The following is a 25514-nucleotide window of genomic DNA, read 5'->3' on the forward strand; positions in this document are numbered from 1 at the left end:
GGCAAAGGTAAAGGGGATAGGACAAACATACGAGTCGGGACCCGCGTTGTCAATTTTGCAGAAGATAAAAAAAATCATAAGTCGCGTAGACCCTTGAAACACACGGAACAGACGCGTGCGTGCGAAGCACGGGAAGAACAAAAGCTATGCATCGTAAATTGTGTGAAACGAAAGACACAATTGACTGATTGGGGTTGAGAAATTTATTGGGCTGTTCTTCGATGAAGGGAAGATTTTGTGATGGGCCTGAATTAAGTTGAATTGCTTGTGGCAATGGGCCTCAATTAACGACTGAATTATTTATTCGGAATATATTGTAGAAATTGAGGGCGATATTTTTTTGCAGAGAGAGTGGACCTTTTATTGTCCTGATTTGGTCCAATTGTTTAGGTGATGGGCGGAGGTTTTTTTCCTTATTTATTTGATTTTTTTATTGGCTGCATTAATAGTTGTGTTTTTATTAATGTCTTAGTTGGGCAGGTCAGGTACCTTATTAAATCATTTTTGAGGGTGGAATGATGACATTTTTTTGAGGGAAGGCATCCTGTAGTTATTGCGTTCGTTCCACTTTATCTTCCATTTTTCTTTGGACGTCCTATGCTTCGTGTTGTGATATGGTCATCGTGATTTGGTGAGGTTCGTTTGGTCGTCGTCATCGGCGTGAGTGATTTCATGACATTGTTAAGAATTGTTTAGGTTTTTTTTTTTTTTTTTTCTCTGTTTCTCTTTGTGATTGTTAAAGTTGTTTATATATATATATTTTTTTTAAATTCTGAGGGATCTCTAACTATGTCTTTGTTTAAATTTGTTGTCTTTTTTTGGGCTAATTTTGTGCAAAATTTTGGTTCTTGGCGGTTAAGTTTCTATTTAATTGTTTTTGTCGACGTTCTGGATTTTGTCTTTCCGATGTTCATGTTTGTGTCGTAATTTTTTGGTTGGTTGTAAGTCATAATTTTTTTGTTGATCGTTAATGGGTATTTCATTTTTTCTCGTCTATAGAATGAAATTTAAGTGCCGTTTTAGAGTCAATGTGCACCATCGTGGATTTTTTTTTCAGATGAGTACAAGAAATATGTCGGTGGGACAATCACGGTTCTTACTAACGTGTCTATGGAAAGTTGGTGCAAGGAACGTTGCACTCGTATGCTTAAATATTATTTATCAATTGATGCTGAGCATGTTCATTTTAGATATTTGAGCAATTCATTTTTGTTTTGTAATGATCTACTGATGTTAAAGAAGAGAAAGATTATACGGAAATGGGCATCACTGGTCTTATGAAAGGGGCTGTCAATTTATACGCGTGTCATCCTTTTGTTGATGTGTTATCCTGCAATGTTTCGAAGGAACACGATCCATTTTTTGTGGTATATATTGTAATTGATTAGGTGATTGAATATTATTGTGTTAGAAATTATTGTCCTCTTTTATTTAATAATTTGTTTTTGTACTTGGAAGTGTTCTTCGGAAAGTTCAATTTCTGTGTATTTTTGACGTGGAAGTTTAGTTGGGGCGAGGACCAGATTCTGATTGAGGTTGGGTTTGCAGCGTGCTAGATCAGGTTTTAAATTAGATGATTATGCCGGTGCTTGTGATGAGACGGGGTTCTATTTGTTGCACGCAAGGATGTATGAGGTACAATTGTGTAATTTTTGTCACTCTTTGTGTAATAATAATATTTCATATTTATAATATTCAATTTATAATGTTTGTCGTAGATGTGTCAAATTGTCGTGTGTGACAATAATGTTGGTGGTGGTGATGGAAAGTCTTCTACAAGTTTTTCAACAAATTATGGTCCCGGAGAATCTTAGAATCTGGAAGGAGTTAATTGTTTTCTCAATGTTAATATTTATCGATGTTCTTAATAATGTGATTTTATTTTTTGTTTGACTTGTTTGGTGTGAAGAATTATTTTCCATTGTTTATGGAATATTTATTTGATTGATGATGTTTGAGTTGCTGTATGTTTGCAATTGTTTGATTTTTTGGATAGCTAATGTAGTGCAAAGTTTTGAAAATGATTATTTCGGCATTGCATATTTTGAAAATGAAATTTTCAGCATTGAATATTTACATATATATGTTTGGCAATTCATTGACACTAACATAGTTAGAACAAAATAACATTTCTGCACTTTTGTTAGTCGTCTATTCCTTCATTTCTTAGCTAGCTAATGTATTGCAAAGGTTTCAAAATGATAATTTCAGCATTGCATATTTACATAGATATGCTTGTGGAGTAAGTTACCCTAATATAGTGAAAAACAAAATAAGGCCTTTGCACTTTGCTTAGTTGTCCATTGTTTGTTCTTGTTGCCAGCTTCATTGACATTCTCCATCTTTGATGCAACTTTCATCTTTCCACGTATATACACCTGTAACTTCGTAATTCATGTATACTATCATCTTAAATATTTGGGAAAACTATATATATATTTTTTGTATTGATTAAGTGCTTTTGTTAAGGAAATATTTAAGGGCATCTTACCAGTCAAGAGCATTTTTCTTCTCTGAAGTCAAAAGGAGGCGGTGGTATTGGTCACATTGTTGATGACCATTTTCTGTTACTGCTTTCTGCTTCATGTATGTTTTGTTTCCTCATCTCTTCTTCTTCATGTTCTAATTTTGATCTTGTCTGCTCCATGTTGCCTGCAATATCATTTACCAAATCCATGATATCAAAAATCTCACCTATAAGTGGTATGAATTTTTGGCCATTGTAGTTTGTTGGAATGAAATTTTCGTGCTCTATTTGTTCATCCTCTTTGATTTGTTGTGTCTCTTCATCTGAAATTTTGAGCGTCTTCTCTTCCTTGATTTCAGAATATTCGAGAGTGACCTTGAGAGCAGTTAATGCATTTAGAGTTAACTTTTCCATCTGAATTCTGCACCAATCCATCTTTGCAATCAAGTTTATGAGCTGGTTTGGGCATCTGTGCTCACGTATAACACTGGATCCTGCTTCGAAGTTCTTTGTTGTTTCATATTTCAATGCATTCTTACTGTTTTGCAGAATGGTCTGATATAATATCAATGTTTGCGAGTACAATTGTTTCACCGTTGGCATGAAATACGTCTTCCTCTTATCTTCTTCCGTGGATGTGAGAATCTTGACATGGTGCATTATTATTTTCTTCATCAACACATTCATCTGTTTTTCCTCATCAATCTTGATCAGGATGTCGTTTTCACAAGATTGGCACAGATTTTCAAAATTTTCGCAGTCATGCCTTTCCCATTCGAGAGATGTTTGTAAGGCACTTTTTTCCTTGCATACTTGCTCTACATTCTGAATCAAGAACTTCATTTCTTTTTCTGTTAGATCTCCCTCGTCCGTTACAACTGATTCTAGCTGCATAGCAATCCAATCCAATGCATTGATTGCATCCTGATGTCTTCTTCCAAATATATTTTGAGCTTGTAGTTTTCGTTGTATTGTTGATGTGAACATTCTTGCTTAATCCTGAGATAAAATTAAAGAAAATTATTCTGAGGTACATATATTCATGAATAATTTCAAAGCTATAAGAATGATGAATGTGGTTTTATAGTAGATTGCATGTTTGATGGTGAATGTGAACTGTAGTAAAGATGATTAAATTTTGAGAAAGCTATTTCTTTTTATTTTTCATCTTGTAGATATGTTTCTGATCTAAGAATATTTCATAGAAGAAGTCGTGCAGGAGTTCAAATAACAACCATTATCTGTAGTAAGGTGTAATAATTTTTCATGAGATTTGGTTAGCACTGTTGATAATTTATATGGTGGACATACCTTATAAAAGGAGCTGGAAGTTGTTTGTTTTCCCTTCTGCAGGATCTTTACTCCATGGAATCTACCCGACTGTTGGTAATTCTTGAGATTTTGATATCTGATGGTGGTTATTGCAAAGGAGGATGGCGTTTTTAAATGCCTATGATCTTGTACTTTGTTTTTTATCCTTAATGTGTCCAAATCCTGACCTTTAATCTTGCATTGGCTTTCGTAATATTCTTTTGGCTGCTCTGTTTTTTAATCTTATCACTGTGTAAGAAGAAGTTATTGTTTGATGTGTGGGATTGTGTGTAGTGGGTTTTAATTACCGGAGTGGACGTTTGTTGATGCTTAGTTTGCATTAAGTGGATTTTTCATGTTTTTAGTTTGCCACTTGGTTGGAATTCAGTTGATAATCATGGTCGATTTTTAATTTATTATTATAGCACTGTTATGATTCTTGTTTTGTTAATGGGGCAATATTGGTATATTAATATAGAGACACTATCTAATTTCCTGAGCATATGTGGGAGGAATTTTTGTTATATAATATCTCAATTTAAAAGGATAGCATACCTCATGTAAGTTAAAAGAAACAAATGGAGAGCTTGAATTAAACCAATTAATAGATCTGTAATCCATGAGGAGCATGCAGATATACTATGATCTAGAAAAATATTATGTATGCTCTTAAAGTTGAGAAGTTAATAGTATCACATGAAGAAGAAAAATTAACCTGAAAAAAGTTGTGGAACATAAATAGGACAAATGCAATGAAGAGAGCATAACATAATGATGTGCACGAATGAAGTTCAGTTAATAGGAAACCTCCTTCTTTATACATTCGACAAATAAGTTGTGAACCTTCGAGAGTTACAATACATAATGAGAAGAAACGTTGTTGAGCCCCATGAGCACACAATAATGTTTTTGAATGAAAGGCATATTCCCCCGAGCTTCTCTTGGAGTATTGTTGCCGCATTCGACACTATTATGCTTTGTGCTTCTTAAAAATCAACTAAGTCACTTGATTGAATAAAACCAGCATACACGACAGCAACCATCAATCCAGCAAATAATAGCAAAAAACCCAGAGAGATGATGAAGAGCGAGCAAGAGAAGGCTTGCAAAGATGAGAGCCAAAAAATGCTTTTTGAGACAATCAGTTCATTGCTATTAATAAATGAATATGGGCCACTTGAATAAAGCAATGAAATATGATAACATCTACAGTTTCATATTATTCATTGCACTTAGATCCTGAGGTTTTGCAAGGAAGAAAAATTGATCTCAACAGATGAGGGCTGAATGACTACAAGTGTACTGTAAGAATTTCAGGCATGATTTGGTTGTCTAGATCATCCATGGTGGCAAAGGACTAAAGTGAGTCAAATATAAATCTGCAGCAATAAACAATAGAAAATTTTTTAGACGTAATCCAACTGAAGATCCAGCGAGTTGAATATAGAAGAAAGTAAAAAAAGTCGTAAAATGATGCAACCAAAATCTTGATTTCATTCTTTTCAAAAAACTACTAACAACAAAACCAGCATTTGAAGATCTGACTTAGAATGTTGAGGAGGAAGGACATAAAAAAAGCAGCTATGTAACATAGTCAAGAAATAAATCAAAAGGCAAAAAAAACTATTAATCATACTCATGCATGGACACAACTTACTATTTTTCACTTTTCCTTCTATTGAAGGATAGGCTGCTGAAAAAATCACCGCATGCTTTAAAAGAAAATGTTTGAGGCTATAAAATTGCACTTTAAAAAACTGACAGAGTAAGCAACTACCTTAGAGGATGATTGCATAAGATCATAATCCAGATGGTTTCTCATATCTTTATCGTTTGGAAGATCTGCGAATCATATTGATTCCATTTAGAATTTAACATTATGCTTTGAAAGACATTAAAGTTCCTTAAATGGCTGTAGTAAATTGTTCCATCAACCCTTGTTTTTTGTTGGATACTGCGCAAACTGTAACCAATTTAATTAGACAACATATCAAAATTTTATAAAGAGCAAGATCAACTTTCTCCGTTGAAATGATCTTGCACAAAGTTTATTTTTTGTAAAAAGAAGATGAATAGATTACCTGCTTCCTGGTTATTGACAATGATTTTTCTGCTTTCAACAATAAGGTTGGTGCAATGTCCACTGCAATAGTACATAAAGTAATAGTTAAAGACAGTCTTATTTAATATTAAATGAAGAAACTGAATCGAATTGAAGGTTTGACCTTGATTTCGTTGATTGGAGTCGATATTTGACATGTCCACACATTGTATACTATGCGACTTCGTAAAGGGTTCATATTGATTTTCCTGATCTTTGTCAGAAAGCATGTTATTCCACGTCGTGGTTGTAATTGAAATGAGCCAGTCTTTCCATATTTGTTGTTGTTGTACTGAAATAATAATGTAAGCAATTGGTAAGTTTTGAGGCTTATAGAATTTCATGAAAAGATAATGGAAGTGGGTTATTTTTTGGGGATGTGGGATTTATAATAGAAAGACTTAATTGGTGTTATCTAGAGTTTTGTATAATAAGCACATACCTTTTTCTACTGAATTCAGTTGGTTATGAACTCTTTTGTTGATTTTCAACTTTGATCTTCTTGGCTGAAATTCAGCTCTTGGCTTTGGCGTCTATATTCATTGATCAATGACTGAAAATATTTTGAAACTGTTAGTTTTTTTGTTAAATGGCAGTTGATATAAATTTGTGAATATTAAAAAGCTCAAACCTTGTATGCAGATCCTCAAAATGATGCAACCAAAATCTTTTATTAATCATACTCATGCATGGACACAACTTACTATTTTTCATTTTTCCTTCTACTGAAGGATAGCCTGCTGAAAAAATCACCGCATGCTTTAAAATAAAATGTTTGGAGGCTATAAAATTGCTTTTAAGAAACTGACAGAGTAAGCAACTACCTTAGAGGATGATTGCACAGGATCATAATCCAGATGGTTTCTCATATCTTTATCGTTTGGAAGATCTGTGAATCATATTGATTCCATTTAGAATTTAACATTATGCTTTGAAAGACATTAAAGTTCCATAAATGGCTGTAGTAAATTGTTCCATTAACCCTTGTTTTTTGTTGGATACTTGCGCAAACTGTAACCAATTTAATTAGACAACATATCAAAATTTTGTAAAGAGGAAGATCAACTTTCTCCGTTGAAATGATCTTGCACAAAGTTTATTTTTTGTAAAAAGAAGATGAATAGATTACCTGCTTCCTGGTTGTTGACAATGATTTGTGTGCTTTCAACAATAAGGTTGGTGCGATGTGCACTGCAGTAGTACATAAAGTAATAGTTAAAGACAATCTTATTTAATATTAAATAAAGAAACTGAATCGAATTTGAAGGTTTGACCTTGATTTCATTGATTGGAGTCGATATTTGACATGTCCACACATTGTATACTATGCAACTTCGTAAAGGGTTCATATTGATTTTCCTGATCTTGTCAGGAAGCATGTTATTCCACGCCGTGGTTGTAATTGAAATGACCCAGTTTTTGCATATTTATTGTTGCTGTACTGAAATAATAATGTAAGCAATTGATAAGTTTTGAGGCTTATAGAATTTCATGAAAAGATAATGGAAGTGGGTTATTTTTTTGGCTATGTGGGATTTATAATAGAAAGACTTAGTTGGTGTTATCTAGAGTGTTGTATAATAAGTACATACCTTTTTCTGCTGAATTCAGTTGGTTATAGACATTGTCTTCGTAGACCACAATTTGAACTCTTTTGTTGATTTTCAACTTTGATATTCTTGGCTGAAATTCAGCTCTTGGCTTTGGCGTCTATATTCATTGATCAATGACTGAAAATATTTTGAAACTGTTAGTTTTTCTATTAAATGGCAATTGATATAAATTTATGATTATTAGTCATAAAAAGCTCAAACCTTGTGTGGAGATCGTCAAAAACTTCATCATATACAATATTTTTTGTGTACATGGAATTTTCTTCTTCTTGTCCTGCTATCAAGATCTTTAGTCCTTTATAGCATGTCACTCTCGATGCAGCAACGTACAATTGACCATGTGAGAAAACTGGTCTAGGAAGATATAACCCAACCTTTTCCAGGGTTTGACCCTGGCTTTTATTTATAGTCATTGCGTAGGACAATCGTAAAGGAAATTGTCTACGCCTGATTGTGAAAGGCCACTTATATTCGGTTGCAGACATTATTATCCTTGGAATACATACTTTGTCACCCACATGACTACCTGTGATAACTGTTGCCTGGATCACTTTTTCTCCCAATCTTGTAATCATTAGTCTAGTTCCATTACACAGACCGCAGGTTTGATTTAAATTTCGTAATAGCATCACAGGTGTATTAACCTTCAACTGAAGCTCGTGGTTGGGAATGCCGTTGAATGACAGTGAATTTAAAAATTCAGTTGGGTAGAGCAGATCATCATCATCCGAATCACCAGCGACTTTGTATATTGAGTCAAAACTGAGATATGTTTTCTGTTCAGTAGGTATCATTTTCAAAACATGTGTGTTTATCATATCAACTGCCTCATTTGTGCCGGTGATGATGGCTCTCTCTTTTAAATACTCGAAGTCATTGTACGAAGATAGCAAACCACTATATGTCTCTGTAATCAAATCCTCAATATCGCCTTTTGCAGATTTTATTAATAAGGACTCGGGTATTTTTATCCAGGTTGGGCATTCCTCATCGTCTTTTATTTTGATTGTTTCGGCCCTACCTTCCCCAATGTTAATAAGCCACTGACTAAAATGACTGAGATCTGCTTTTTCTTCATTTGATAAACCAACATCTTTCAACCTCATATTCTGTTTCAGAATATAAATCTTGCAATGACGCCACAATGATGATTGTGTTATACAAGCTTTGATAGTATCATGTCTTGAACCCTTAATAACCACAGGAAGAATTTGTCTAAAATCTCCACCAAGTAGAACTATTTTTCCTCCGAAACATTGATTAGCGTTTGTTTCGTCATCACAGTCAAATATATCACTCAAAGATCTGTGTAATGCTTCAAAACAATGGCGATGGGTCATTGGCGCTTCATCCCAGACAATAAGGCATGCTCTTTTAATAAGGTCTGCTAGGTGAGTCCCTTTCTTAATATGACAGCTTGATTCAGCATGTATATCAATCGGTATTTTGAACCTTGAGTGCGCAGTTCTTCCACCAGGCAATAGTAGTGATGCTATTCCAGAAGATGCCACCGCAAGGACAATTTTTCCTTGCGAACGTAAACTGCTTATAATTGCATTATAAAGAAATGTTTTTCCAGTTCCGCCATGACCATAAATAAAGAATAAGCCTCCCATGTCTCTGTTGACAGCTTCTGTAACTGCGTTGTACACTGTTCTTTGATCATCATTCATTTGCTCTACGAATTGAAGACTTTGACACTGAAGTTCATCTATGTTATGTGATAGTTCTTCTCTCAACATAGTATTACCCAAGTCTTGCACATTTTTATTTGTTGGCTGTGGAAGTCTATTTTCAGCCAGTGATGAACCACTTCTCTTAAGCAACTTTTCTACCTCTATAAGCACTGCATCTATTATTTCTTCTTCTGAAAAATTTGTTTCCAGCATCCCATTTTCTGTTGTAAGCCTGTAAATTATATCTTCTTGCAAGCATGCTATATTATCGGCAAACAACTTTTTCGCATCTGCAACCTCGCAATATAGTATCATTGTGACAAACAAATCCCTAAGCTCATGTGCAGTGGCCCATTGTGCAGCCTCTTTCATAGCTTCATTCCACTCCCGATCATTGCCAATTAAACCCATTGCATTACAAGCTTCTTTGAAGGTTTCATAAACACTTCCATTAATTGTCCTCATATCAATGAAGTTTGTGGCCCCTCTGATGTGAGATAACAACATTCTTAAATAATAAACCTCTCCTGCTGATGGATGAACATATGAAATTCTGCCAATGCAATGTCCTCTTTTTCTTCGAAACCATATTTTGTCTGTGTTGTCCCACCTCCAAAAAGCTGGAAACTCAGCATATGTTAGCTGTCTAGCGTCTTCACAGTTTGTGTTTGTAAACATCCATTCGGTCAACATAGTTTTCTCAATTCCGGGCTGCTGTAATACTCTGTCAACTTGGATATTTCCTCTGAAAACTACGTTGTTCATTAGAGGCATGTGAATTGTTAAGCTAAGAACAGTTGGGAACTTGTGGTGAATATGAAATTCAAAAATTCTCCACACTGATTCATATGCAGTCAAATACCTACAATCAAGATAGGTCTTTATCTCATCAATAACTTCATTATCAGCAGCTGTATTTTGAGCAGTTGTGTGCGTCCTTTCTTGTAGGAAAGCTCTTGTTCGATCTGGTCCTTTATTCACGTATTTAAAGAGATACTTTATCGACCTTGAACGATTGCACCACTCGACATTTATATGTGCATCATATTTCAGAAGTAGTTTTTTATTGTAAGGCACAACAAAACGATTGTCCATTTCAACTCCAGCCTTAACCACTACATTGTCATCTGCCCTTCTTCTATAAATGGCAAATCCATCCTCACCAATAGTAGTCTCTCTGCAATTCTTCTTGGGAAAATGTTTGATACATTTCCCATTTTTCATACATGGCGCTTTGGAGTTTGCATTCCCACATGGTCCATGGATCATGAATTTAGAAACAACCTTGTACAAATCTGGTTCTGTTTCTTTGTCTGGTATCTCCGCACATATAATTTTGTCAATGTCATCTGGCGTTGGGTATTTATCACTTTGGTGCAGCCAGATAATTATGTGAACATGAGGCAAACCTCTCTTTTGGAACTCAACAGTGTAAATAGCTCCCACAACATTTCCAAAGTGGTTTCCTTTTTGAATATCATTCATAAACACATTAAGCTTCATATGAAAGACTCTGGCAATGATATCTGGTCTGTCTTCTGGCTTTTGACCTGGTATAAGAGCCAATGCATCTTGTATTTCTATCCATTGAACATTGCATGTAAAAGTGATAAATAAATCTGGGTTTCCCCTAGACCTACATATTGCCATTGCATCATGATAGTTTTGAATCATATAGCGAGGGCCACTTGTAAAGCTCGATGGTAAGATGACACGCTTGCCAATAGAATTTGCTCTCACATCACCTCGGAGAAATGCATCTTGAATACCCTTATATATTTCACATCTATAATGATCTTGTTGATGCTTAAAACGAATATATCGTAATCTCTCATCTTCTATGCATGTAAAAGCATCCACTATATATTGTTGAAATAATTTGCCCCCACTAATTAGTAACCCACCACCATTCTTTCTTTGTTGTAACATGTAGGCATAGAATTCACGTCTTGTAACGTATCCTCGTTTCAATTTAGGAGAGTTACCATTATGTTGATATGGAATATTCAGCCTGTATCCATCCTCTCCAAACGGAAACAATATAGGATATTGCATTGCCATGAACGAAGGATGCAGATCATTTATACGTTTTAATCCCTGTCCCTGTTGGTCAACAATAATGTCCCGGCCCTCATCTGTACTGCCAATGTCACCCACTATCAATCCTGCCATTTCTGGTAGTGTTGGAGCATTATACTGCGAGCTGTCTCCATGTCTTCTAGATGATAAGCACAATGAGAAAGTCCGCTCATCTCCACTGTGAATTCTATCTCTGGCCATTCGAAAAGCTTTGACCAAATGATTTACCTGATCAAACATTTGTATTAATTGAGAAACAATATCATTTTGGACTGCAACATTGAGAGCAGATCTTGAAAGAGCTGCTACTCTATTGGAGACTTCATTTTCTGTGTCGTAAACATAGAGCTGAGCAAATTGTGGTCTTTGTCCATCTAGTGGCAGAAGTGATCCTATCAAATGGTGGTTTTGGCCATTGATTTTAAAAACATATGGCCCTTGACCTCGGTTTATTTCCTTGTCAATTTTTCCGCCGGTAGATGTAAATGCGAACATAGAATTGTACATTCTCAAGTTGTCACGAAATAATTTTGAACATCTGTCTCTTCCATAATCCATCAACTGTTTCAATGGATGTGGAGGTTCACTGAATGGAGGTAATTTGATGCGTCCTTGTCTACAACAAAGTGAGTATACTGGATGATAATTGGAGGATGATTTTAGACGCTCTGAAAACCAAAATATAGCTCCACAGAATTGACAAGTATATGAAGGTTGCCCTAGGTTTAACGTCATTGTTTCTGACCCAATTACATGTATTTCAGAGGAAGTATTCAACTGATAAACTGTACTTGCGGTGTAGGGTTTATGTCGCTTGCTAGCAGGTCGCACAGACGAAGATGAAGCTTCCAATTCTGTAGGGTTTGTTCTGTGTCTCTTTTTTTCATCAATTAACATCTTGCGCCTCATTCTATTAAGCTTGGTTGATTCTCGAATCTCCATCGTAGAATTATATGCACTATAAAATTATGTAAATTCAAAATATTTTTACAGTATATAATAGCATAAGTTTCTTATTTCATGTTTAGAGTATATAATAGATGAGGCAAAATTCATGAAAGGAATAGGAGATAGACTCTGAGAAATTCTCATGATTCATGATAACATTGTAAATATTTATTATTTAACTTATACGAAATGATAGAGTTTAGAAAACAAACCTGGAATGAATTACAATGAGAATGTTTTGCAGGTAGGCAATTTTTGGTGGATGAATAACTGCTTCGAATATAGAAGGGGCTGGGGGCTGGGGGCTGTCAATAAATATGACAACGTAAGCTAATATTTCACAGAAGTATATTAAATTTTATAAGAATTGGTAAAATTTAGTAAACTAAATTTAAAGTCAACAAATATAAAAGCAGAGAATGTTTTGGTTTTTTGCAGAGATGTGTAGATTGCAAAAATGTTTTGCCTAACTAAATAGTTATGAATCTGCATAACACGAGTGCTGATATCAATAGAAATTATTTTTGTTTTGAGAAGACACAGGGCAAACACGAGTGCTGATATCAATAGAAATGGTTTTTGTCTTGATAAGGCACAGGGCAAAGATGTTGAAATAAAAAAGTAGAAGAATGTGTAAAGGGTCGAATATATTATAAGGTCGTCAAATAAATCGGATAAGACACAGGGCAAAGATGTTGAAATAAAAGAGTAGAAGGATGTGAAAAGGGTCGAATAGATCATAAGGTCATCAAACAAATAGGCTTTCGAGATGGAGATTGCAAGACTTTGCTCATGAAATGAACTTCTTTATCATCGTAAAGGCATTAGAGAAGTTACTATATTACAATTCAACATGCTTCCAAGAAAAATGGTATCTAATAAAACCATCACATTTATCAGCGAATGTATTATGAAGAAAAAACTATTGAAACCATTTTAAAGACGGGAAAGAAATTAAATTTTAGAAGGGCAACATTTGTAATTTGTCAATTAGTCATGGTTATTTATAAAATTTGGGTGTGGAAGAAATAAGAAATGGAAAGCGTTGAGCAACAATCGATAAACCAATTTGAGCTGAGAATAGTGAGGGGAAGTAAAATTATAGGTGAACAGGGTGAAGCAATTCTTACCAATTAAAAGTATGTTAAGAAAGGCAACGGATTCTTCAAAGCTCACGAAATCCTCAATGAAAAGCAGATTTTGCAGATTGGGGAGAGAACGGACATCAAATTTCTGACACTTCTTTTGGAATGGGTGATTTATTGCAACCTCCGTAGATGGAGTTCTTTTGTACAGCTTCGTAAGAGGGAATGAAATCTTAAGAATGTTGGAGTAGATGGATCGTGAACCTCGAATGAAAATAAATGGAGGAAGGTTTTGTTTATCAGTTTTTACTTTTTACAATTGCTGGTACTTGTAAGCCCAATTATGATAGGCCCTTTTTAGACATGGACCTTTATAATATTTTAGGAATGAGATTTATTGGAAACTGACGGAAAGCATAATGGCTCTATTTAATTATAAGTATTAGTTGACATTTAATAGTTGCGGATAAGATTCGAAATTTATTTTTTGAAAGGTCATAGGCTACACATACGTTAAGCCATGTTCGAGGGGTATTAAGGTCACCACAGCCGATGGAAACTACTTATATCCCAACCCTCCCTGATGAGAATAGAACTTTTGACCTCAAGATCTTGTGCGGGTTACCTGACCAACAGGCTACTATAATTCACCTTTTATTTGTTGAAAGAGGAAAAAAATTATATGCTCTGTAATTTTTCAATGTGACTTACTATATGTCTACGCCTGATGTTGTAAATATTTATTATTTACAACATGTTTATATTAATATATTTTTTTGAAAGAGGCATGGAAAAACGACGTCGTTTTGCCTGTCAACTTGCACCACAAAACAAAGAGCAATCGAGAGAGTATATAAAAGATGCTCAACTCGCCGCGAGAACACGCGAAATCTATGAACTTTATATATTGTAATTGATGATTGATTGCTTGATGATTGATGATATATAGTGCATAATATATATGCAATAATTTTGATCTCAATTGTCGTTTGCTACTAGTTGGCTCAAAAAAATATATTATAAATTACTGCAAAGTTGCAATTATGCTATGACAGCTAAATAGCTAATCAAGATATAGGATAGTAGGAGGAGATAGTGAGTGCTTTAATATTACTTTAAAGATGTAATATATAATTTATTAGAAGATTCTCAAATCTGTTGAAAAATGTTTATTAAAAGAAATCTATTGAAAGCTGGATATATATATATATATCTTATTGGTGTATTGGTTCTCCCGTCGCTGGATTTTAATCACGTGAAAAGGGTCATATAAACAACCAAAATGATATATGTCCATAATTTTCCCATCCATAAACTTACATAATCTAGGTGGCAAGCCAGATAGACATGCCACATAGATTATAAAAAACAAACAAACTTTATTACAGAAGCTACATAGGCATGCCACATGTTTATGTAAGTTTATGGATGTTTATTTTATGAATGTGTAATGATTCCATATAAACAACTTTTATATGCTCTATAGGTACCTCCGACAAGTTTTAATTTGGTGAAAATGAGCCATCTTAAACTACAATTTGCATTATTCAAACGTCAATTTTAAGATCACGTTTTAAGCATTTGCTAATGAAATCTACTTTGGTATAGCAGCCGAGAAAAGGTACATCAACGGCAGTAGCAGAATGTGTAACGCAAGCATATCAACACAGGAAAGCAATAATAAATCAAACTAACATTTGATGAAAAGAGTAATACTAGAATCCTCTAGGAATTTGAGAGAAAACTCTATAGGATTTTAATATGTTTGATAAAATGATAGATAATGATCAATAGGACCGGCTACAACCCTAATATGAGCTAAAATAAAAAATATAAAATTATAAAAATACCCTTAAAAATAAGTAAGACCTGTTTGAGGCCTGAAACGATGAAATTTGGTAAAATAAGGGTGGGCTTGGACCCAAAGACACATGCATGGTTTGATTTAGAACGTTGTTTCGCTTCAGCCAGTCAAATTTCATCAAAGTCGAACAACGTTGCAAAATTTTCCAATTGGGCAACTTCACGCTCAAAATTGATTTTTATTAACTGATACAAATGGTAATTTTCTGCAACTTTTTGTTTTCATTATTTCAGCCCTATATCAATGTGTATATATATAGACGAATGTAATTACTTACACGCATCACAAAACAAGTTGATATAACCATAGACATTATATAGCAATCTTATACCAGTAATGGCTCTTAATCATCTCCCTGCAGCTTCACTATCTATACGCATATTATCTGGCCTAAACCAACCAAGAAATTACATTTCCTTAATGTCATCACGCAAAAGCTTCGTTTCTCGTCCAATCAAATGTAGGATTGCAGAGGATGAAACCATAATCAGGCGATCCGCGAACTTCCAACGGTCGATTTGGGATGACAGTTACATTCAATCACTGAAAAGTGACTATACGGTATAATTAAATTAAGTTGTCTGAATTAGTGTACGTTGTATGTCTTTTAATTAGTAGCAATATTTTCTAAGTAGAAATTGTTTGATTTGTGTAGGGAGAATCATATGTTGAACAAGTTAACAAAATGAAGATTAGTGTGAAGATGATGCTGGATAGTACTGTGGATCATGTCAAACAACTTGAGCTAATCGATACGTTGCAGAGACTTGGACTGTCTTACCACTTCAAGGAAGAAATACAGAGCATGATAGAGAGCTTATATGACACCATTTGTAGTGATAATAAATGGAAGAACAGCATGGACTTTAACTTATATGCTACAGCTCTCGGATTCAGAATTCTCCGACAACATGGATACAAAATCAGTCAAGGTAACTAAACTTCCATATATACCATCTTTGATCTTGAATCTGTGTAATTAATTAACTAAATCTTAATTGGTATTGCAGACGTCTTCTGTAGCTTCCAGGATGAGAAAGGGAACTTCAAGGCCTGTATTTCTAATGATATCAAGGGAATGCTACATCTGTACGACGCTACGTTTCTGATGGTAAGAGGTGAGAATATGTTGGAGGATGCAAGGAAGTTCACTTCAGTTTATCTAAAACACTGCGTCGAGCAAAACCGCGATCAAGATTGCGTTTTACTGGAGCTAGTGAGTCATGCCTTGGAGCTTCCATTGCACTGGAGATTATTAAGAATTGAAGCAAGGTGGTTTATTGATGTTTATGAGAGAACGCAAGGCATGAATCCAACTCTACTTGAGTTTGCTAAATTGGATTTCAATATGGTTCAAGCTATGCACCAGGAAGACCTTCGACATGATTCAAGGTCAGTAAACTGTAAAGTTAATGTAAAGCTCAAGTAATTCCATGATTTGATCTTCCTTCTTTTACAATTTGTTTGTTGATAAAGCTGGTGGACGTCGTCCGGGCTACCGGAAACATTATGCTTTACAAGAGACAGGTTGATGGAGAATTTTCTATGGGCAGTTGGGTTGGGATTTGAGCCTCAATTTGGGTACATGAGGAAAATGAACACTAAGGTCCATCAACTACTAACAACAGTTGATGATGTTTATGACATCTACGGTACCTTGGACGAGCTTGAGGTTTTTACAGATGTTATTCAGAGGTTAGTTTTTGTATAATGAATTCGATTCCGATGCAATGTAATGTGTCTGACTACTATTATTAAACAGATGGGATATCGATGCAATTGAGCAGCTTCCAGACTACATGAAGATGACATTTTTCACTGTCTACAATGCCATGAACGAGATTGCTTTCACTGCTCTTAAGGAACAAGGACTTAACATCATTCCTTGCTTAAAGAGAGTGGTTAGTACTGCCTAGCTACTTTGTTTTCTTGATGTACAATTCAGCATCTCGTTTTTGTATGAATGTGTATATATATATGTATATTTTTTGATGCTTCAGTGGGGAGATTTAAGCAAACGATACATATTAGAAGCGAAGTGGTTTTATAGCGGGTACAAGCCAACTCTAGAAGAATACCTTGAAAATGGATGGGTTTCAATAACAGCACCAGTAATACTTATCCACGCTTATTTGGTGTCAACTCCACTATCCAAAAAGGCCCTGGAAAGTTTGCCAGAGTATCCAGATATTATCCGTCACCCATCGATGATTGTACGATTGGCGGACGATCTCGGAACTTCCTCGGTATGGAATTTAATTGACCTACTTTTAACCTCCAATCTTCTTATTTACCTATTAAATTATTAATGGATGTGGGGGCTCCACACCAATTCCTTCTAGGCAATTATAGAGGCCCAAAACTCATATTGATCAAATTATGTTATGGACATTATTTCAGCATGAAATCAAGAGAGGAGATAACCCAAAATCAATCCAGTGTTACATGAACGAAACAGGATCTTCGGAAGAAGAAGCAAGAGAGCACATACACTATTTGATTAGTGAAACATGGAAGAAGATCAATGAAGAACAACTTGATGCAGATTCTCCTTGGCCTCCAATTTTTAAAGAAATCGCACTGAACATCGTAAGGACTTCCCAGGCCATGTATTTATATGGTGATGGTCATGCCAGTCAAGATCACAATGTCAAGGCACGCATGGAGTCATTGTTCATCACACACATCCCTTAAAAAAAAATGTTTTGATTTCTCATAAGTGTTATAATTAGCACTATATGATTTGGATCGCAATATATGTTTCAAAATAGTATTATATTTTTAGTTTCTACAACTACTACTTGCATGCTTGCTCCAAGTCACGATCCTCAGCCTTATTAACTTCTAATGTATCAATAATTATTTGTTCTCTGCTCTTCCCCCCACAAAACTCTATAAAGTCCAACAACCAACAAAATCCCACCTAAAATGTGAAGGAAAAACTTGAATCAAACACTGCTTTGAGACGTGAAATAATCACTATCCTTAAGACAAATCTTGCCTTACACTCTTAACAATATCAGCCTTATAGGATTCAACAAATCAACTCACTGAGAAGATATATTTGGAGGAAGGCAGATAGATAACAAAAACTTTTGATTAGATATATATTTATATCCAAGAGTTGTTTGTAAACAGTTATGACACATTTTCAAATTGATTTGTAACTCGCAAGTGTCTATTGGTATGTTTCACTTAATAACTTCCACAAGGATTTTAACTATTTGAAACTTATCAAATAAATCCGTCTATCCAATATAGATTTACAATCGACTACATACTTTAATTAAGTATATTTATAACAAAATGTTGTAATAATTACACACAAGATTACACATGTGCTATAAGTTAAGAAAAGATTGGTTAATTAATTAAGCAACTAATTTTGTATCAAATAGTCTGACCTGCCCGGACTGATGATCTCGCACAAGAGAATCAAAGCTAAAAGAGTTGACATGGCGCAAGGAAAACTGGACCCTTCCTCTCCACCACCCATGGTTGTAAGTAGAATGAAACACCAATCACCATAATTCTCTGTTACATTCATTAATTTTTATACAAAATCCCCAGGGCCAAACCAACTTGCACAAGATTTTTATACATTAATCACATTGGGATCCCCTGTCTTCTCTCCAGTGGCGGATCCAGCTGAAGCCTTGAGCCCACCCTCAAATTTTGAAAAAAAATTACCATATATACTTCTAAATACCCAAATCTCAAATTAAATTCACTTATTTAGATTTTAATAACTATATATATGTATGGTCAATTTAATAATTATTGATTGATACATGCACACTCATACAAGAGAACAAATATTGATTGCTACACACTCGTAGCACTCGTACATGATAGAAGATTTCCACTCAATGAAAAATCGTGTAGCACAATTGAAACGATTCTTTATTCCCGATCATTGTTCAATATATAGATTTTGATGTGTAATTTAATGACTATATAAATATTTACTTAATGTAATAACTACATAGATATTTGTTTATCTCTGATCACATTTCAGTAAATGTTCTAAAAAAAATTTCGGGGGCAGCAAACCCCCGTCAACCTTCAACTCTCTTCTTATAAATTCCTACATCCCAACTAACCAAGCCCACCCTAAATTCATTTTCTAGATCCGCCCCTACTTCTCTCTGCTTGAGTAATCACTATTCACCGCCACATCCTCGTACAATATCCCTATTTTCATCCCTCTTTAGAACTTTCATCGCAGCTCTTGATCTCTTACTTGCAGATCGAAGGATGTAAGACCACGAAGAATGGGAGACACTCGGGTGAAGAGAGAGACGAACGGCAGGAAGATAACCAAGTACTTAGAGCACTTGTAATGGTGCAAGTTTAATGGCCCAACAAAAATAAATATTGGATCTCACCTCTATTATACAAAAAGTCAAGTCAAACACGTCTCTCAATACAATTAAATCAGTAACACACGTCTCACAATATAGTCACATAAGCAAAATATAAATTCATATACATTATCTCTTTCCACCCAACATGGAGGCCAACAAAATCTTATGCCTCCATGTTGTCCACAACAAAACTATCCCAAAACACAAAATCTTAATACAATAACATTAGCAAAACAATCTCCCAATATAGTTACATCAACAAAACACATATTTCAATACAGTCACATCAACGAAACACAAAATTCCATACACTTTTGTTGGCCCAATAAAAATAATATCATTGGAAGTGCTCTAACCATCTCAACACAAGACATGAAGAGCCTCACCAAAACCATTCAGCGGGAGATCCAACAAAGAAAAAATGGAGAACAAAAACAAGCCGTCCCTAGCATTTTGGAAGCCTTAGACAAGTTAAGAAAATGAGGCCCCCATCCCCTAAAATAATTTTTTTTTATAAATCTTAAATCCAGCATATCTAATAAATCCAAAATGTAATATAATTAGTTCTTGAATACACATAAATTATCACCAATATCCAATAAATTAATCAACTCAAACTTATAAATTTATTACATCAAATGAAACCAAATAACACTAAATCAAATAACTCATGGGGATGGGCCTCATTTGTTATGTTCGGATTTGATTTGTTACACGACAATCAAAGATCTAAGTCAATGAATTACACTTTTTAATTTTTATATATGTGATAACGTGTCATTTTGTGTTTGGGCTAATGGGTTTGTTTTCTTAAATAACAATATATTAAGATATTTTTTTCTTATATCAATTGATAATTACACTGTACTGTCTGTACACACCTAAAAAACTATACAACTTGATAAAAAGTGAAGTCCCTCCCCCATGAGAGGTATTAGGCAACGGCCTCTCTGACCTCCCCAAGGAGCCGGCTATTGGCACTTGGTAGAGAAAGACGACGAAAAGAACAGGTGAAGATGAAAACCACTCAGCGGGAGATCCAACAAAGAAAAAACAGAGGAAAAAAAATAATACCACTTGGTAGAGGAAGACGACGAAAAGAACAGGGGAAGATGAAAACCACTCAGCGGGAGATCCAACAAAGAAAAAACAGAGGAAACAAATAATACCATTTGGTAGAGGAAGACGACGAAAAGAACAGGGGAAGATGAAAACCAAAATCACCTTCTTGGACAGGTGTCCGACATATGCCATGGTTATCCTTTATCTTCACAACAGTTGTTAAACATGTATCCTCACACGACTTCGACAGGTGTCACAATACCAAGAACAAGGTTAAACAAGGTCAACTAACCAAAAAAAGAAAAAGAAAAAGAAAATACCTTTGCATTTGTATAAAACCAACACTACCCTTCACAATCACAGGCAATTAATTAAAACCCAACAACAGAAACCCACCTGAGTGAGTACGAAAACTTCCTCACTCGCTCTCCAAAGAGAATTTAACAGGTGTCGGCAAGCCAGTCTTGGCTCTCCCACTTTAATATGTATAGATTGGTAGATATGGATAGATTGCATATCTTGATTATATAGAAAAATCAGCTATATTAAACTACAATTTGTATTATTCAAACGTAAATTTTAAGACCATGTTTTAATTAAGCATTTGGTATTGAAATCTACTGTTGGTATAGCAGCTGAGAAAAGGTTAATCGGCAGCAGTAGCAGAATTTTTGTATTATATATATATGTATGTATGTACTTACATATATCACAAAGGAAGTTGATATAACTATACACATTAATATAGCAATCTTATGCGATTAATGGCTCTTAATCATTTCCCCTCAGTTTCACTATCTATATGCACAGTCTCCGGGCTAAACTCACCGAGAAATCACGTTGCCTTAATGTCATTACGTAAAAGCTTCGTTCCTTGTCCAATCAAATGTACGATTACAGAGGATAAAAACATAATCAGGCGATCCGCGAACTTCCAACCGACGATTTGGGATGACAATTACATTCAGTCACTGAAAAGTGACTACACGGTATAAGTTCTCTCAATTAGTGTTCCAAGAGTTTCAATTTGTAGCAATATTTCTAAGCAGAAATTGTTTGATTTGTGTAGGGAGAACCATATGTTGAACAAGTTAACAAAATGAAGATTAATGTGAAGATGATGCTGGACAGTACTGTGGATCATGTAAAGCAACTTGAGCTAATCGATACGTTGCAGAGACTCGGATTGTCTTACCACTTCAAGGAAGAAATACAGAGGATGATAGAGAGCTTATATCACACCACTTGTACTGATGATACATGGAAGAACAGGAGGGACTTGAATTTATATGCTACAGCTCTCGAATTCAGAATTTTCCGACAACATGGTTACAAAATCAGTCAAGGTAACTAAACTTCCATATATACCATCTTTGATCTTGAATTTGTGTAATTAATTAACTAAATCTTAATTGGTATTGCAGATGTCTTCTGTAGCTTCCAGGATGAGAAAGGGAACTTCAAGGCATGTATTTCTGATGATATCAAAGGAATGCTACATCTGTATGAAGCTACGTTTCTGATGGTAACAGGTGAGAATATATTGGAGGATGCAAGGAAGTTCACTTCAGTTTATCTAAAACACTGCGTCGAGCAAAACCGAGATCAAGATCGAGTTTTGCTGGAGCTAGTGAGTCATGCCTTGGAGCTTCCATTGCATTGGAGATTATTAAGAATTGAAGCAAGGTGGTTTATTGATGTTTATGAGAGAACACAAGGCATGAATCCAACTCTACTTGAGTTTGCTAAATTGGATTTCAACATGGTTCAAGCTATGCACCAGGCAGAGCTTCAATATGATTCAAGGTCAGCATAACTATAAAGTTAATATAAAGCTCAAGTAATTACATGATTTAATCTTCTTCTTCTTCTTGACAATTTGTTTGTTGATAAAGATGGTGGACATCGTCCGGCCTACCGGAGAAATTGTGCTTTACAAGAGACAGGTTGATGGAGAATTATCTATGGGCAATTGGGATGGGATTTGAGCCTCAATTTGGGTACATGAGGAGAATGAACACCAAGATCCATCAACTACTAACAACAGTTGATGATGTTTATGACATCTACGGTACCTTGGACGAGCTTGAGCCTTTTACAGATGTTTTTCAGAGGTTAGTTTTTGTATAAATTCGATTCCGATGCAATATGATGTGTCTTAACTATTACTATTGAACAGATGGGATGTCGATGCAATTGAGCAGCTTCCAGACTACATGAAGATGGTATTTTTCAGTGTCTACAATGCCGTGAACGAGACTGCTTTTACTGCTCTTAAGGAACAAGGACTTAACATCATTCCTTGCTTAAAGAAAGTGGTTAGTACTGCTTAATACTTCGTACAATTCATCATTTCAGCATTCTGTTTGTGTTGTGTATAAATATATACGTTTTTTTGATGCTTCAGTGGGGAGATTTAAGCAAAAGCTACCACTTAGAAGCGAAGTGGTTTTATAACGGATACAAGCCAACTCTAGAAGAATACCTGGAAAATGGATGGGTTTCAGTGACAGTACCAGTAATACTTATCAATGCTTGTTTGGTGTCAAGTCCACTATCCAAAGAGGTCTTGGAAAGTTTGTCAGAATATCCAGATTTTATCCGTCACGCATCGATGATTATACGAATGGTAGATGATATCGGGACTTCTGCGGTATGGAATCTGATTGATCTACTCTTAAGCTATTGAATTTGCAGGATTTGAAGGAGATTGTATTGAATCAATAATAATAAACAAACACATAACACCAACGGAAGACATATCAACAAGGAAGCTTTAGTGATTTCATTCAGGCATATGATCGAACATTTGGAAGACTCATCTTCTCTATGTGCCTAATCTTCTATATTTTGGCCATCCATAACATGCGTTACATCTAACATGATTTGGTGTAGTTTGGGTTGGGCTGCATTAGGGTTCCTATTTATGGGCCTAGACTTGCCTATTTGGGCCATCTATCACATTAGTTGAGTCACCGACCTATAAACCGGCCACTACTTGATATTTGGATATTCCATTATTCTGCGCTCAGTGGTACGATGCCTACCTTATTAGATTGATTGATTAAATCATATTTATGGGCCAAATATTGGATAGGCCTTCCTCCTAGTGGATTGGGCTTCGCCTATATGGGCCTAATGTTATTTACTTGAGCCATCCATATTCCATAACAATACATGGGTTTCATGATCGACTGGTGTAGTTTGGCTGAACAAGGCCTCCTCTCTATGGGTCTAACCCTTTCACCGCACTAATCTTCGATTTGACCTAAAATCTATTTATTTACCATATTAATCAAATTATGTGTTATGGACATGACTTTAGGATGAAATGAAGAGAGGTGATACCCCGAAATCAATTCAGTGTTACATGAATGAAACAGGAGCTTTGGAAGAAGAAGCAAGAGATCACATAGACTATTTGATTAGTGAAATATGGAAGAAGCTTAATGAAGAACAGTTTGGTGCAGATTCTCTTTGGCCTCCAGTTTTTAAGGAAATGGCACTTAACATCGTAAGGACTGCCCATGTCATGTATTTATATGGTGATGGTCATGCCAGTCAAGATCACAATATTCAGGATCGAATGGAATCATTGTTCGTTACACCCATCCCTTGAAACAATAATTAATGTTAGGATTTTCACGTAAGTATTGTAATTAGCACTATATGATTTGGATTGCAATATATATATTTCAGAATAATATATATGTTTAGTTTCTACAACTACTACTCGCATGCTTGCTCCAAGTCCTTATCCCCAGCCTTATCAATTTCTAAGCATTGATTTGTGTATCAATAATTTTCTGTTCTCTGCTTTTCGCCCACAAAACGCTATAAAGTCCAGCAACCAACAGAATCACACCTAAAATACTGCAATAATTAAACACAAGATTACACTTGTGCTATAAGTCAAATACTGAAATTGTGCTTTACAAGAGACAGGTTGATGGAGAATTATCTATGGGCAATTGGGATGGGATTTGAGCCTCAATTTGGGTACATGAGGAGAATGGACACTAAGCTCCATCAAATACTAACAGCAGTTGATGATGTTTATGACATCTACGGTACCTTGGACGAGCTTGAGCTTTTCACGGATGTTATTCGGAGGTTAGTTTTTGTATAAATTCTATTCCAATGCAATGTGATGCATGTGTCTTAACTATTACTATTGAACAGATGGGATATCGATGCAATTGAGCAGCTCCCAGACTACATGAAGATGGTATTTTTCAGTGTCTACCATGCCGTGAACGGGACTGCTTTTACTGCTCTTAAGGAACAAGGACTTAACATCATTCCTTGCTTAAAGAAAGTGGTTAGTACTGCCTAATACTTTGTACAATTCATCCTTTCGGCATTCTGTTTGTGTTGTGTATAAATATATACGTTTTTTTGATGCTTCAGTGGGGAGCTTTAAGCAAAAGTTACCACATAGAAGCGAAGTGGTTTTATAACGGATACAAGCCAACTCTAGCAGAATACCTGAAAAATGGATGGGTTTCAGTGACACTACCAATAATACTTATCAGTGCTTATTTGGTGTCAAGTCCACTATCCAAAGAGGTCCTGGAAAGTTTGCCAGAATATCCAGATTTTATCCGTCACGCATCGATGATCATACGAATGGTAGATGATATCAGGACTTCTGCGGTATGGAATCTGATTGATCTACTCTTAAGCTATTGAATACGCAGGATATCGAATTGAATCAATAATAATAACAAACAAACACTTAACACCAACTTAAGACATATCAACAAGGAAGCTTTAGAGTGTGTTTGGATTGAGGGATTTGGAGGGAAGGGAAGGGAAGGGAAGGGAAAGGGAAAGGGAAGGGAAGGAAGGAAAGGGAAGAGAATGGAAGGGAAAATATATTTCTCTCTCATGTTTGGATAGATAAAAAAGGAAGGAAAGAAAAGTAGTTTAATTTACTAG

General features: G+C 35.2%; 6 protein-coding genes and 1 long non-coding RNA gene across 19 annotated transcripts; 4 read left to right on the plus strand and 3 right to left on the minus strand.

The window, feature by feature from the left end:
• The first annotated feature begins 211 nt into the window (after window positions 1–211).
• LOC120001871 lies at window positions 212–4150 on the plus strand. Of its 13 annotated transcripts, XR_005469064.1 has the most exons (7): window positions 212–660; window positions 1508–1635; window positions 1719–1826; window positions 2470–2586; window positions 2827–2946; window positions 3643–3718; window positions 3821–4150. XR_005469064.1 is itself a non-coding variant. In XM_038850375.1 (5 exons), the coding sequence occupies exons 2-5, from the start codon at window positions 1574–1576 to the stop codon at window positions 3911–3913; spliced, it is 339 nt and encodes a 112-aa protein (XP_038706303.1). In that variant the 5' UTR covers window positions 212–660; window positions 1503–1573; the 3' UTR covers window positions 3914–4150. The 13 variants fall into 13 exon arrangements, 3 of the variants coding, with proteins under 3 accessions (XP_038706303.1, XP_038706302.1, XP_038706304.1); XR_005469061.1 differs by lacking the exon at window positions 2827–2946; XR_005469065.1 differs by lacking the exons at window positions 2827–2946; window positions 3643–3718.
• A 633-nt stretch (window positions 4151–4783) lies between these two features.
• LOC120001396 lies at window positions 4784–6133 on the minus strand. Its single transcript, XR_005468859.1, has 4 exons — window positions 6004–6133; window positions 5860–5921; window positions 5556–5620; window positions 4784–5157 (listed from the first exon to the last, which is right to left on the minus strand). It is a non-coding gene; the product is annotated as an uncharacterized LOC120001396 (long non-coding RNA).
• A 1384-nt stretch (window positions 6134–7517) lies between these two features.
• On the minus strand, window positions 7518–8003 carry LOC120001575 (ATP-dependent DNA helicase pif1-like). Its single transcript, XM_038849953.1, has 2 exons — window positions 7694–8003; window positions 7518–7609 (listed from the first exon to the last, which is right to left on the minus strand). The coding sequence occupies exons 1-2, from the start codon at window positions 7975–7977 to the stop codon at window positions 7603–7605; spliced, it is 291 nt and encodes a 96-aa protein (XP_038705881.1). The 5' UTR covers window positions 7978–8003; the 3' UTR covers window positions 7518–7602.
• Window positions 8004–8014: 11 nt separating this feature from the next.
• On the minus strand, window positions 8015–12189 carry LOC120002498. Its single transcript, XM_038851267.1, has 2 exons — window positions 8137–12189; window positions 8015–8071 (listed from the first exon to the last, which is right to left on the minus strand). Exons 1-2 carry the CDS (start codon window positions 12187–12189, stop codon window positions 8015–8017), a joined length of 4110 nt encoding a protein of 1369 aa, XP_038707195.1.
• Window positions 12190–15421: 3232 nt separating this feature from the next.
• Window positions 15422–17941, plus strand: LOC120003030 (terpene synthase 10-like). Its single transcript, XM_038851923.1, has 7 exons — window positions 15422–15705; window positions 15800–16076; window positions 16155–16536; window positions 16621–16839; window positions 16907–17045; window positions 17145–17390; window positions 17545–17941. Exons 1-7 carry the CDS (start codon window positions 15481–15483, stop codon window positions 17836–17838), a joined length of 1782 nt encoding a protein of 593 aa, XP_038707851.1. The 5' UTR covers window positions 15422–15480; the 3' UTR covers window positions 17839–17941.
• Window positions 17942–21337: 3396 nt separating this feature from the next.
• On the plus strand, window positions 21338–24299 carry LOC120003031 (terpene synthase 10-like). Its single transcript, XM_038851924.1, has 7 exons — window positions 21338–21562; window positions 21643–21919; window positions 21998–22379; window positions 22469–22687; window positions 22753–22891; window positions 22981–23226; window positions 23899–24299. The coding sequence occupies exons 1-7, from the start codon at window positions 21338–21340 to the stop codon at window positions 24190–24192; spliced, it is 1782 nt and encodes a 593-aa protein (XP_038707852.1). The 3' UTR covers window positions 24193–24299.
• Window positions 24300–24522: 223 nt separating this feature from the next.
• On the plus strand, window positions 24523–25265 carry LOC120002499 (terpene synthase 10-like). The gene is made up of 3 exons (XM_038851268.1): window positions 24523–24686; window positions 24756–24894; window positions 24984–25265. Exons 1-3 carry the CDS (start codon window positions 24523–24525, stop codon window positions 25263–25265), a joined length of 585 nt encoding a protein of 194 aa, XP_038707196.1.
• The last annotated feature ends 249 nt before the right edge of the window (window positions 25266–25514 follow it).

The sequence above is a fragment of the Tripterygium wilfordii genome, chromosome 7, assembly GCF_013401445.1.
Source record: "Tripterygium wilfordii isolate XIE 37 chromosome 7, ASM1340144v1, whole genome shotgun sequence".
Classification (NCBI taxonomy): Eukaryota; Viridiplantae; Streptophyta; class Magnoliopsida; order Celastrales; family Celastraceae; genus Tripterygium; species Tripterygium wilfordii.

Coding starts and splice junctions, on each gene's coding strand:
- LOC120001871 (XM_038850375.1), top strand. CDS start 1,574: ATGATTATGCCGGTGCTTGTGATGAGACGGGGTTCTATTTGTTGCACG. Junction 1,636..1,718: donor TGCACGCAAGGATGTATGAG/GTACAATTGTGT, acceptor TGTTTGTCGTAG/ATGTGTCAAATTGTCGTGTG. Junction 3,719..3,820: donor CAACCATTATCTGTAGTAAG/GTGTAATAATTT, acceptor TCCCTTCTGCAG/GATCTTTACTCCATGGAATC.
- LOC120001575 (XM_038849953.1), bottom strand. CDS start 7,977: ATGTCTGCAACCGAATATAAGTGGCCTTTCACAATCAGGCGTAGACAA.
- LOC120002498 (XM_038851267.1), bottom strand. CDS start 12,189: ATGGAGATTCGAGAATCAACCAAGCTTAATAGAATGAGGCGCAAGATG. Junction 8,072..8,136: donor ACCACGAGCTTCAGTTGAAG/GTTAATACACCT, acceptor TAATGGAACTAG/ACTAATGATTACAAGATTGG.
- LOC120003030 (XM_038851923.1), top strand. CDS start 15,481: ATGGCTCTTAATCATCTCCCTGCAGCTTCACTATCTATACGCATATTA. Junction 17,046..17,144: donor TTCCTTGCTTAAAGAGAGTG/GTTAGTACTGCC, acceptor TTGATGCTTCAG/TGGGGAGATTTAAGCAAACG. Junction 17,391..17,544: donor ACGATCTCGGAACTTCCTCG/GTATGGAATTTA, acceptor ACATTATTTCAG/CATGAAATCAAGAGAGGAGA.
- LOC120003031 (XM_038851924.1), top strand. CDS start 21,338: ATGGCTCTTAATCATTTCCCCTCAGTTTCACTATCTATATGCACAGTC. Junction 22,380..22,468: donor GAGCTTCAATATGATTCAAG/GTCAGCATAACT, acceptor TTGTTGATAAAG/ATGGTGGACATCGTCCGGCC. Junction 23,227..23,898: donor ATGATATCGGGACTTCTGCG/GTATGGAATCTG, acceptor ACATGACTTTAG/GATGAAATGAAGAGAGGTGA.
- LOC120002499 (XM_038851268.1), top strand. CDS start 24,523: ATGGAGAATTATCTATGGGCAATTGGGATGGGATTTGAGCCTCAATTT. Junction 24,687..24,755: donor TTCACGGATGTTATTCGGAG/GTTAGTTTTTGT, acceptor ACTATTGAACAG/ATGGGATATCGATGCAATTG. Junction 24,895..24,983: donor TTCCTTGCTTAAAGAAAGTG/GTTAGTACTGCC, acceptor TTGATGCTTCAG/TGGGGAGCTTTAAGCAAAAG.